The sequence below is a fragment of the Aegilops tauschii genome, chromosome 1 (assembly GCF_002575655.3).
Source record: "Aegilops tauschii subsp. strangulata cultivar AL8/78 chromosome 1, Aet v6.0, whole genome shotgun sequence".
NCBI classification, from domain to species: Eukaryota; Viridiplantae; Streptophyta; class Magnoliopsida; order Poales; family Poaceae; genus Aegilops; species Aegilops tauschii.
In genome coordinates, this window is record NC_053035.3 from 417,340,352 (window position 1) to 417,353,664 (window position 13,313).

The following is a 13,313-nucleotide window of genomic DNA, read 5'->3' on the forward strand; positions in this document are numbered from 1 at the left end:
TGAAGAAGTTCAAAATGGATCAGTCAAAGAAAGGGTTCTTGCTTGTGTTACAAGGTGTGAAGTTGAGTCACACTCAATGCCCGACCACTGCAGAAGATAGAGAGAAAATGAAAGTCATTCCCTATGCTTCAGCCATATGTTCTATCATGTCTGCAATGCTATGTACCAGACCTAATGTGTGCCTTGCTATAAGTTTAGCAGGGAGGTACCAAAGTAATCCAGGAGTGGATCACTGGACAGCGGTCAAGAACATTCTGAAATACCTGAAAAGGACTAAGGATATGTTTCTCGTTTATGGAGGTGACAAAGAGCTCGTCATAAATGGTTACATTGATGCAAGCTTTGGCACTAATCCGGATGACTCTAAGTCACAAACCGAATACATATTTATATTGAATGGTGGAGCTGTCAGTTGGTGCAGTTCCAAGCAGAGCGTCGTGGCGCGATCTACGTGTGAAGCGGAGTACATAGCTGCTTCGGAAGCAGCAAATGAAGGAGTCTGGATGAAGGAGTTCATATCCGATCTAGGTGTAATACCTAGTGCATTGGGTCCAATGAAAATCTTTTGTGACAATACTGGAGCAATAACCTTGGCGAAGGAATCCAGATTTCACAAAAGAACCAAACATATCAAGAGACGCTTCAATTCCATCCACGATCAAGTGAAGGAGGGAGACACAGAGATTTGCAAGATACATACGGATCTGAATGTTGCAGACCCTTAGACTAAGCCTCTCTCACGAGCAAAACATGATCAGCACCAAGACTCCATGGGTGTTAGAATCATTACTATGTAATCTAGATTATTGACTCTAGTGCAAGTGGGAGACTGAAGGAAATATGCCATAGAGGCAATACTAAAGTTATTATTAATATTTCCTTATATCATGATAAATGTTTATTATTCACGCTAGAATTGGATTAACCGGAAACTTAGTACATGTGTGAATATATAAACAAACAGAGTGTCCCTAGTATGCCTCTACTGGACTAGCTCGTTAATCAAAGATGGTTAAGTTTCCTAACCATAGACATGTGTTGTCATTTGATGAACGGGATCACATCATTAGAGAATGATGTGATGGACAAGACCCATCCGTTAGCTTAGCATAATGATCGTTTAGTTTTATTCCTATTGCTTTCTTCACGACTTATACATATTTCTCTGACTATGAGATTATGCAACTCCCGAATACCGGAGGAACACTTTGTGTGCTATCAAATGTCACAACGTAACTGGGTGATTATAAAGATGCTCTACAGGTGTCTCCGATGGTGTTTGTTGAGTTGGCATAGATCGAGATTAGGATTTGTCACTCCGAGTATCGGAGAGGTATCTCTCGGCCCTCTCGGTAATGCACATCACTATAAGCCCTGCAAGCAATGTGACTAATGAGTTAGTTGCGGGATGATGCATTACGGAACGAGTAAAGCGACTTGCTGGTAACGAGATTGAACTAGGTATGAGGATACCGACGATCGAATCTCGGGCAAGTAACATACCGATGACAAAGGGAATAACATATGTTGTTATGCGGTTTGACCGACAAAGATCTTCGTAGAATATGTAGAGCCAATATGAGCATCCAGGTTCCTCTATTGGTTATTGACCAAAGATGTGTCTCGGTCATGTCTGCATAGTTCTCGAACCCGTAGGGTCCACATGCTTAACGTTCGATGATGATTTGTATTATGAGTTATGTGATTTGATGAAGCGAAGTTTATTCGGTGTCCCGGATGAAATCACGGACATGACGAGGAGTCTCCAAATGTTTGAGAGGTAAAGATTCATATATTGGAAGGTTACATTCGGACACTGGAATGGTTCGGGAAATTTCGTATGAGTTTCGGAGTACCGGGGGTTACCGGACCCCCCCCCCCCCCCAAGGAAGTTAATGGAACAACATGGGCCTTAGTGGAGAAGAGAGAGGGCCGGCCAGGAGGTGGCCCCCCCTTGCCAATCCGAATTGGACAAGGGGTGGGGGCCGCGCCCCCCCTTTCCCTCTCCTACTCCTTCTCTCTTTCCCCCTTTGCTACTCCGAAAAAAGGAAAAAGGAGAGGGGAATCCTACTAGGACAAGGGATTCCTAGTAGGACTCCCCACACTTGGCGCGCCCCTAGGGGGCCGGCCTCCTCCTCCTCCCCTTTATATACGGAGGCGGGGGGGCACCCCAAAGGCACAACAAGTCTTCTCTGAGCCGTGTGCGGTGCCCCCCTCCACAGTTACACACCTCGGTCATATCGTCGTAGTGCTTAGGCGAAGCCCTGCGCCGGTAACTTCATCATCACCGTCGCCACGCCGTCGTGCTGACGGAACTCTCCCTCGTCCTCAACTGGATCAAGAGCTCGAGGGACGTCATCATGCTGAACGTGTGCTGAACACGGAGGTACTGTACGTTCGGTACTTGGATCGGTTGGATCGTGAAGACGTTTATCAACTGCGTTACTAAATGCTTCCGCTTTCGTTCTACGAGGGTACGTGGACACACTCTCCCGTCTCGTTGCTATGCATCTCCTAGATAGATCTTGCGTGATCGTATGATTGTTTTTTGAAATTATGCGTTCCCCAACAGGCAGCTCATCCGCCAAACTTGTCGATAGGACTTTGTCAAAGATTTTTTTTGCGAGGTACTTTGTCGAAGATTTTGACCGCACCATGCAGCACCAGGCTAACCGGTCGATAGTCTCGTAGCTGGACTGTCCCATCTCTCTTAGGAAGTAGGAAGACAATGGCCTTATTGATTGCAGGCAACCCTCTCATGAGGTCATACTTGATGATGTACCAACATGTGGCGTAGAACCGGCCGGTGAATCCATCCATCCCTGGGGCATTGTCCTTTGGCATCGCCATAACCACCTTTTCCACCTCATCAAATGTAAAAGGTATTTTCAGATGGGATAGATCTATGGAGGGAACCTATAGCAATAGACCTCTCCAAGGAGCAAAGGCCTAGGAGTACACTGGCGCCGAGCCAAAGATTTCGTCATAGTAGTCATCCACCGTCGTGGCAATTTCCTCTTGGATCGAGAGGATTGCACCTTCATGTTCTAGTGTAATCAAAACATTCTTCCTCCGGTGGCGGTGGCAAGCATGTTGGTGGAAGAAGTTTGTATTTGCATCCTCTTTACGGAGAAATAATAGCCTTGATCTCTTTCTAGCACTAGACCTCTCCAAGGAGCAAAAGCCTAGGAGTTGCGCAGAAATAATTAGCAAAAATTCTTTATTACTACTCTTCGTAAATAAATAAAGAAGCGTTTAGATCACTAGTTTGAAATATTATAAAAAAAGGTAAGCAGGAAAATGATCGAACGCTAAGATGTTGTCAAAGCACGCGACCAGATGACTGTAACGGAGGACTCGTGCACAGATCCTCAGGTTGTCCGTTGCCATGTCAGTTTTGTCCGCTACTGTAGAGCGCACAGTACGTGGCTTTCTCGTCCGATGGAGTACATGCATATCACCCAGCTCAGTGCCGTTTGCTCATACGCCTAATCTGTCAGCTACTGTAGCGTATACGATTGTCGCCGGATATTTAGGTCGCGAAAGGGTTCCGCGTGTGTTCCGTTCTCGGCCGATCACGCGCCTCGAGCCACCCCCGACGGTGGGCCCGCGCAGCAATGGCCACATTACGGTGGGCCCCACGTAAAAATTGCCAGTGCCAGGTACACACTCCTGAGCAAGACAGTTCTCAAAAAATATTTTAATCACGAAAGAGTTCACAGCGCATTGCCTTTTGCGGACGAACAGTCGGCAGGCTCCCGTCCCGTTCAGCGGCCCCAGCCTACAGGGCGGGGCCGTGTGTCAGCGAGGTCCATGTGGGTGTACAGACAGGCGGGTAAGGGAGGGCGGGCGGTGAGAAAAGGACGGGGCGCACGGGTGGCAGCCCCAGTTGGTTCCGCCTTTGGCGTCAGCGGGGGCCCCCCGCGGTGACGGCAATCCGACCCATGCAAGGGCGGCACGTCACGGATTATTATCTCCGCATTGATCTCTGCTTTTGTTCCCAATCGCATTAACCCAACCCCTCTGTGCCTGCTGCCGCGTTTCCTGCCCCGCCTGGTATCTGATTCCCCTCGCCCTTCTCGTCACTCGCTAGACTCACTCCAACAAGTGCACACAACTCCTTGGAGAGAAAATCACATGTGCCCAGAAAAAGACCTCTGCGAATGGCGATATTGCTTTGTCCTACGCGTGATTAGAACAACTCCAGGAGAGTCGCCATAGTCCCGAGCTCCATATCCATGTGACGTATTCGCAATATTCACTTTGCTAGAGTTGCTTCTACTCTTATCAGGGTATTTTTTTAGTAGGGACCAAAGTTCACCCTACAAAATTTTGGCTAACCAAATATTTGGTGGGACAAGCTTGGGCAAGAACCAAACATACCCTCAATGTCTTAGTTAATTACACATACCATTGCTGTATCTTGGTTGGACTAGTTGCCATTCTTCTTTTCTTCCGCGGCTAAAATTTCAAAGGTACAATCATGCAAGTCTTTAGTCATTGCACATCACAAGGACAAACATACAATCGCTGAAGTATATGTTAATCTATGCCCAATGATGTTCAAGAAGCATCTAAGAGAAAACAAAAACTATTGAAAGCCATATGCACTATCTTTATCTAGCATGTGTTGTAAGGCTTTATCGGTTATGCTGGTTCATAGCGAGGGTTGTATTGCACTCTGCCTGCTGTGGGTTTTATTAATTTAAAGTTGTGCGCTCCTTGCTCCTTCTTGTTCTAAAAAAAGCCATATGTGATACCGCTCTTTGTGAAATGCCATGCTTGTAGTTAATCGATCGAGCACACCCTCTTATTTAATAATTTTGTATGAAAAGAGGTTTCACGAGTCGAATTTTAAACTAATTAAAGATGCATGACATATTTTCTCCTGAGTTAAACGGTCATACCACATTTCAAATATGGGATCTAAATAAAAAAGGCCACACCTCGGAGTTGGTATCTAATTTGAAAATTCGCCTTAATTAAATATTGAACACCTATCCCCGCGAAAAGTAGTACTGAACGCTTATGCTATCAACAGGTCTGATTGACTTTAAAAGTAATGTTGATCATAAAGATTTGTGTATCACAAAAGAAGTAGAAGAAAACTCATTAATCAATTGCATATATAACAATGATGAACCATAAATATTCCATCAAAATAAAATTAATTTCATAGCAAGACTAGAAGCGCAATTATTTTTTAAAACACGTGGATCCCCTCTCTCTCTCTCTCTCTCTCACACACACACACACACGCACGCACACACACACACACACACACACACACACACACAACCCTACTCTATGAGCACCTTCGAGAGACCGAGCCGACATATCTCGCGACAAGCACCTTGTAGTCGACGGGCATGCCATAAAATAATTCTGGGAAATATGTGAGTACACATGTCAAGTCCAGGACTTGAAACCGGGCAGGTTGATTCCATCACAAGGAATCTAACTGTTTAAGCTAAGCTTAATTCGCACTAGAAGCACAATTGACAAACCAATCTTCTTGTACTGCAATATCAAAGTTTGCAACTTTTTAATAAACTTTTTGCAGTAAAAGGTAGTCAAAGCAAGATGATGGGTCGTATGCCCCATATTAAAGATACTTTGGTGTCTATATATCAATCTAGGGAGTATATTTAAGACACATAACCGCATGAGTGCATTTGGGGATTTCCTGATTATCATTCGCTGGGTAGACGTAACAAATTACACCCCCACCTGACCATGCATTATCTAAGGCGCCTCTGCACCCACATTGCACACCGACCCTTTCTCACAGCGTATGTGAGGAGAGGAGTTTGAGTAACCTCTCATCCAGAGAACACTGTTCATATAAATAAATCCACTGGTTTACTACCACTTCTATCCACTGTCCTTTCATGGCTTCTAAAAGTAGAAACCAGAACCACCCGCCGTCCTGCACTCTCCAGCCTCCGTTACAAATGCGCGAGAGCTCGGCCAAATCAGCACACTCCGCCCTCCTTTCCCTTTCATCTCCTGTGTGAACATCAACCACCACAGGAAGAAGTCGCCTCCTCCGCAGCCCATACTTCGCTAGATCGATCTTGGTCATGGAGAAGACGCAGTGCGGTTCCAAGGGCATTGCTCACCGGGCCTCGGCGGCCAGCGGCTCCGGCAAGCACAAGCGGAAGGGCGGCGGCGCCGGGGACAAGCCGATCAAGGTGGTGTACATCTCCAACCCGGTGCGGGTGTCGACCAGCGCGGCCGGCTTCCGCGCGCTCGTGCAGGAGCTCACCGGCCGCAACGCCGACCCGTCCAAGTACACCGGCAGCGGCGCCGTGGACGTCGGCGAGAGCAGCGCGGGGAGCCCGGCCGGCCCGCAGATGGGCCCCGCGCCCAGCCCCGGCAGCACGGCGGAGTCATCGGAAGGCGCCGCCGCCTGCAGCCACAACGTCCCGGCCACAACAGCGCCGGCGGGCTACGGGTACGAGGAGGAGGAGGACAGCTTCCCGCCGCAGCTGATCGACAACAGGTACTCCGTCTTCTCGCCGCCGACGTTCCTCTACGGCTCGCACAACGAGTGGTGATCGATCTGTGATCCATCCATCCAAGCTCGCCGAGCCCCCGCAGCAGAAACATGTATGTATTGCGCTTAATTGCATGAGGGGTACTCGTATCATATGTCATGTGTGCATGTGCGTTCGATTCCAGTAGCAGCTAGTAGCTAGGTAACTTAGTAACTAAAATTAAATTGTGTATTATTGCTCCAGATTGGTTTATACTCCACTGTGGCAAAATTGTAGCCAGCACTCTACCCCTTTTCTGTGAGTGAGAAATGTGTCCTGTTGGATTTCGTGGGTGCCAACCGATACTTAATCGATGATGATTTGCAATGTGGATGCAAATAACGGGTGTTTGAGACAAAGGGGATCGGATTCTTTTTTTTTTCCATCAGTTTCAACACCGATTTAATGGTTTTTGATTTCATGCACGGCGGAGCGACACATGTACACAAAAAGGACCGGCTAGAAAGATTGCCTTTGATGCAAAGCTTGCTTTTGGCATGCATAGCTTGCAGTGTGCCAGTGATATATGTCGCCACCACATTGGTGTCAACATGGCAAAGCCGCAAAGGCCTATTTCTAGCTTAGCTCTGAGGGGCTTGCAGAATTAGGATGCATACGTGTCCCTCACTCCGACACTCCACTGGGAGTAATGTATATGCCTCTCATGCCAAGATGCGCATGGTTTAGTTTTCGGCATGCTGATAACATTAGTGTAATTTTAGTACTATAATTTTCTTTTTAAGAAGAGTACTCTTTTAAGAACGATATAATCTTAGTACTATAACTAACCAAAACTATAGAACGAAATAACCACATTGACATTTTCTAGAACTTCCAAAGAACATGGGTACGTGCTGTGCAGCATAGTGCAAAGATTGATGATCATTTTGTAGGCTTAAGTTGACCATTAGGCCACGCAGTTGACCTGTTGTGCAGCATGATCTAATGGGCGTTGCTGATTAGTGGTAAAGAGGACCCACCCAATTAGTGGGGAGGTTTTCCTACTGAAATTCTATTGTAGCATATGTCTTTTTGTTGTGATGACTTTCAACACAGAATCACTCATTTTTCATTATACAATATACTACAAAACTGGTTTCAGTGTGATTTACTTTTTTTTTTCCTTTTGGAATTCAGTAAGGGGAAAATATTGTATTAATGAGTACTGTATTAGTTAACCTTATCTTCTAGGTTTTGAGGACAAGTGAAATATACTCCTTCTGAGTATAGTTTACATGACGAGTAATAATCATAAGACTTTCAGCTAAGGGTTTGTACTGTTTATGTAGGTGGAGCTGCTTATATATACTTCATTCTTGAAAATTGTAAAACACAATAACATAATAAGCAATGAGTCAGATCATATATTTGCATTTAATCAACCCTTCTGAGTATACATGCACATATTATGCTTACAGTATTCATATCTCAGAAGTCATACAGTTGATATATTCACTTCAATCACCAAGACCAAGCTACTGGTTTAAATGATATCTAATTAGCAAACTTTACAAAAGATAATTATGTGAGAGTTGAGTTTCTTTGTGGGAAGTGGAGAAGTCGAATTAATTCGAGGGATCTCTAATTTCGCAATTTTATGACAAGTTTTCAGATAGCAGTTAGCTAGTACATTTGCCTATACTAGTAACCTTGCATACGCAAATTACGTTTGAGTAGCATAACATAAACATTAAAAAAAAATGTTCTCTTGACATTTACATGTAAACATTCTTACCATTTTAACTTCCTCTCTTATCTTGATTTTTGTCGACTTAGATGAAACAATATATAAACATGTAAATGTGCACCCATTTTAAGAATAACAGTAACATACTGCTAAAGCAAAAAAAAAAAATCTTAAGCTTTCACATGTATGGATTATCTTTGAATTTCAACTGAAATTAATTTACAGTAACATCATTTAAAAAGTTAGAAAGGATGCACTTCCCAAGAGCGAAGACACGGATAGTAGAATTGCAAAGAGCTCCCTCCATTTCTAATAGTAGTGAATCTATCATAAATATTCTTGCATGCATTACCTCGGCTTGTCTTGATTTCCTGATATACAAACCGTAAAATAGTAATTTATAATCATGAAAGGGAGGGAGTATCATGTAAGAACAGACTACGAGACTATGAATTTATAATCATGAATCTGCATTGGGAATTTTGATGGCTTATATCAAAACTAGCCCATCCTTAGTTCTGTTTTTGTATTGGTACATGAATATGGTTCAACAAAAAATGATGATAGCTAATGCGCGTGGCTTGAGAGCCAAAACTTGGAAACAATTTTTTTTATAGATACATCACATTAATACTAACAAGTTATGTAAGCAAAGAAAATAGTAAGTCATCAAGTAAGCAAAACAAGTTAGGAAATAACTTAGGTAATAAGTACAATAAAGAGGCTACAAGTATAAGAGTGATTAGGATATATAGCATATGTCGAAAACCATTGGATGTAATGAAATGATATTAACTATTTTAGAAAGTTCGGTCCAATTGTATTATATCTTGACTCATTTTTATACCAGTAACATATTATGCTTATGATGTTGGAATGAGATTCTGATCGATGGTGCATATTCTAGTGTGTCAAGACTGCGTAGACTAAATATAATTAGTCTAGCAATATTGTTTGCGTGGAAAGTCCTTAACGGACTTAATGTCTTGCGGATTCTAGTCTCTGGCATTTCACAATTCTATCGACCGGTTGTTATTCTTGTTTGAGCACATTACCCTCAATGCGATGTAGCTGTGAAATCAATATACCCGGTTTATCCATCAAAATGGTAATTAAGTACGTGTTTAATTTGGACCTCGTGTGTGCAACTTTGGTGGTGAACATCCTTATCATCGACGGAATAGGGAAAGGGCGTGGTTAATAATATAGATATGATTTTTTTTACATATTGTTTCCATGTAATTTAGATCTATAGTTAGTAAGCAATCATATAATGAGAGAGCCCGCTCCTCCCGTTTTACCTTCTCTCTCCTCACATAGGCAGGAGTGTCGTATAGGCAGCTTATAAGCCTATTATTACTTACTTATGTTAAGTCTCAAAGCATGCTTTCTAACTTTTAAGAAGTGTGTACTCCGTACTATAAAAAGGACCACCCAATCGAGATAACCCCAAAAATGTGTTTCTAGCGGGTTTAGGACACCCCAGGCCACCTACAATGTGTGTGTGTATTTATATTTATATGACCCACATGCAATCGCAATGGACAACCAATAACCACATCCATATTATAGTAAATAAAAAACACCACTAGTCAAAGATTATGCTAGTCGTTCGATCTATGTGAAGCGCGCTTCTCCTGCCTGTCGACAATGCACGAAAAGACCCTGGAGGTGGAATCCCAATGGAGGTGGAGCAGCTCAAATTTGGTTCAACCACCATCCGCCATTCTCCTCCATCCCGGTGCAACCTGGGCAGCGGGAGGGCGCGAGAGCCTCAAGAGGCGACGATGCTTGACAATAGTACACACTAGGTGGGGTGGGGGGTCTCTCCATCCCATCAAGGTTACCAAGGATAGGTTGAAGCCATGGTGAATGCCGACCACTGGATCTGGAAGTCGAGAGAGGCAAGATGATGCATGTTGTCGAGAGAGGCAAGGTAGCGCTGGTCTTGGGTTTTCACCCTGGAGAAAGTTCGAGTTCACCCAAAAAACAATGTCTTCAACAAGGCCATTGCCAGGTACAACCAATAAAGGTCAGACCTTGGGTTTTGACCCTGAGAACCTAGACTCGGTACTCAAGAAGCACCACCAAAACTGCAGTCCTCCAGTGCTGCCGCCCCCGCTTGCCGAGGCCGCTGTTGCAAGTCACCAAACACCAAACACCTAACACGTAGTCTTCAACGCATCCTGTACAGCTTTCCGCCAGCGTTTCGAGACCTCCAATCGCAGCCGCTATGACTTTCTCCACCTCTATCAATGCCTTGGGAATCTTGATGTAGACATGTCCCATGACTCCGACAAAAAAGCGAAGCTTCACGCCGCGCCCTCTTTAAGTCGTGCTGGCTGATAACATGAGCGTGCGCATGACCGAAACCTTTCCAATCTAGATATTCAATGGCGATATACGCCAATCGGTATAGGTCTTCGACGGGAAAGACCAAAACTTGTCCATGGCTAGATCGAAGAGGTCGACGTCCGGTAGAAAGAAGACATGGCGGACGAAGACAGTAGGCCAAACCACCACAACACCAAGCGCCTCCACGCCCTGACCATTGCACCTGGCACACCTGCTACGCCTCACCGGTGCAACCAAGTGACCAGATGCATCATCACCACCGTCCCACGGGGCGCCGACCATCCCAAACCAAACACCTCCATCCCTGACGGATCTGGGCATGGGCTCCCTGATCTGCAGCTAGAGGGCAGCGCTACAACGGCCCACCGCACAGCAGAGAGGAGAAAATCCACCGTGCCATGTGGTCATGGGAAGGGACCGAGGGAGGGGATCGCCATGGCTGCCCACTGCGCAGAAGAGAGGAGAAGATCCCCGCCGCACCCCAATTGAAGAAGAGAGAAGGGATGATGCATGTTATGAGCCAATGCATTGAGAGTGCCTTGAATCCATAATAGATTGACAATTTGACCAACATAACGTGAGTTAAATATTATTGGATATTCTAATGGTATAACTTTTGTGACATGCATTTTGTATTATATTATTTGAATTGTTGATCTGGGGCTACATGTGACGGTTTTAAAGCAAAAAAGGGGAAACAAAGTAGGCTAACCCTCTTTTGAATGAATTTGCCACTTGTAAGTGGACCATAGCATGGATAGATAAATAATGACCATATAGATCGAGAAAAGACATCTCCATGTTATTTTGTTAAGTAAGAAAGGGGAAAAGGCTGTATCATGAGGACCTGAAAAGATTTAATCAATATGCCAATCAATCCACCATGCATGAGTCTGCGGGAAGCTACGCATGCATGTTACATATACATCAGCGGAAAGTCAAGTAGTCTAACTTTTAATCAAAAAGGAAGAAGCTTTTGCCAGTTGCTCCAATCGTATGCTACTGTTTGGCGTGTCAAGATATATTCCTTTTGGGAGTACATAGGATCTTCTGGGTGTAAGGTTGAAATCCGACAATAATGCAAACTAAGCATATCTTAGATGAAAACATGTTTCTTGTGGTGGAACCAATCTACCTAGGTTCAAGTTTTAGATTTCTCACGTATGCTTGCATGTTTTCTAGATTTATTACAGGTTCTTCGATGCTATTTTTTTCAACGATAGGGCGTACTTGTCAACTATGAGGCGTTTGTTTGTGACTTCATCAATATCAAGATCTGTCGGCTCAGTTTCTTAGAGGTAGTTAGATGATTGTGTTCATAGGGGTGAGTGTGCGTGCGTGTATGTGAGCATCTGCATTTGTATTAAGTATCTAAAAAAAACACAATATTTATGGTGTGTATTTCTTTGGATGAAGTATCAGAATTGAAACCTTTATATGAATTTTGAAATTATGTCCTTAACATCTACGTTTCATTACGTTGCATAAGGGTAAGGGCATCTCCAACACGCTACATCAAATCCCTTCTAAATGTCTGGACCGGACAGTATGGATACTGTTTGCCCTTCAATTGGGTACATCAAACATCTGTGGACACGGGCAAATGTCCAAAATTCCACAAATCCATCACATAAGTAGAAGTGGTTTGGAGGAATCTGGACACACTATAGACAAGCTTGGGCTCCACCACAAACCCACTCCCCCCTCTCTCTCTCCCTTCTCTCTCCTCTCTCCACTCTCCATTGGACAAGGGGTAGACATTTGGTGCATCCGTTTGGATGGCCTACTCCGTTTCCGTCGTCTGCAGACACGTCCGAACATGCAAAAGATGTTTGGGGTGTCCGCTTTGATGGACTGCGTTGAAGATGTCCTAATACTATATATCAGTTTGTTTCACATATATTCAGACAAGAGGCATTTTCATCCAAACATTTCAAACCAACCAAAATAATATTTGTGTAGAAGTCGTTGGCAAAACCAGGTTGTGTGGCTGGGTGCCTATACCCTCAATCCACCAGGGAAAAAATTGTTTGATGCCATGTGCGTCTCCTTAAAGGGCTTTGTCTTTTTAGTTGTAAGTGTATCTAGTGCCCCTTAGTGATTTTGGTGTATTAAAGACTTATAGGTTAAAGGACTAATGTGTTTATGAGTATACACAGGTCTATAAGTCTATGAGGAGTTTGATATTTACAGAGAAAGTCGACCCCTAAAAATGAAGTTCTTCGACTGAAGACTTTGGATTTCTGAAGACTTTCTGAAGACTTTGAAAGTGAAAAAATTGGTGTGACCTTGAAGACTTGGTATTCATTTGAGGAACATGAAGCGTGAAGACTTTTGTTTTCGTAATTTCATTTTCTCTTTCCTGAGTCATAGGAAACACCGTACTGTTAAAGGGGGTCGAGAAAATACTAAGGAAAAATTTCCATGTGATGCTCAACTCAAAATCCTACACCTACCAATCCCTTCGAGTGAAGCCATTGGAAATCTCATACAGTTCAGTCATATTCTTCAGTGACAGAGACGAAGTTTTTCTGGTCTCTGAAGAATTTGTTCTGACTGAGGAGTTAGGAATTCGCCAGTGCGAATTGCCTACACAGTGAGGAACATGATAGCCCTGAGGAATTTGATACTCAAATTTCCGACCGTTGCTGTGCTATGCGCCAGCTGTCCCAAAATATCTACCCACCTAATGGTCATATCATTGAAGGGCATTTATGTCTTATCATGACGGG

General features: G+C 44.0%; 1 protein-coding gene across 1 annotated transcript; it reads left to right on the plus strand.

Moving 5' to 3' along the window:
• The first annotated feature begins 5,879 nt into the window (after nt 1-5,879).
• Nucleotides 5,880-6,826, plus strand: LOC109757218 (uncharacterized). The gene has a single exon (XM_040388557.3). The coding sequence runs from the start codon at nt 6,084-6,086 to the stop codon at nt 6,558-6,560; it is 477 nt and encodes a 158-aa protein (XP_040244491.1). The 5' UTR covers nt 5,880-6,083; the 3' UTR covers nt 6,561-6,826.
• Nucleotides 6,827-13,313: the final 6,487 nt, after the last annotated feature.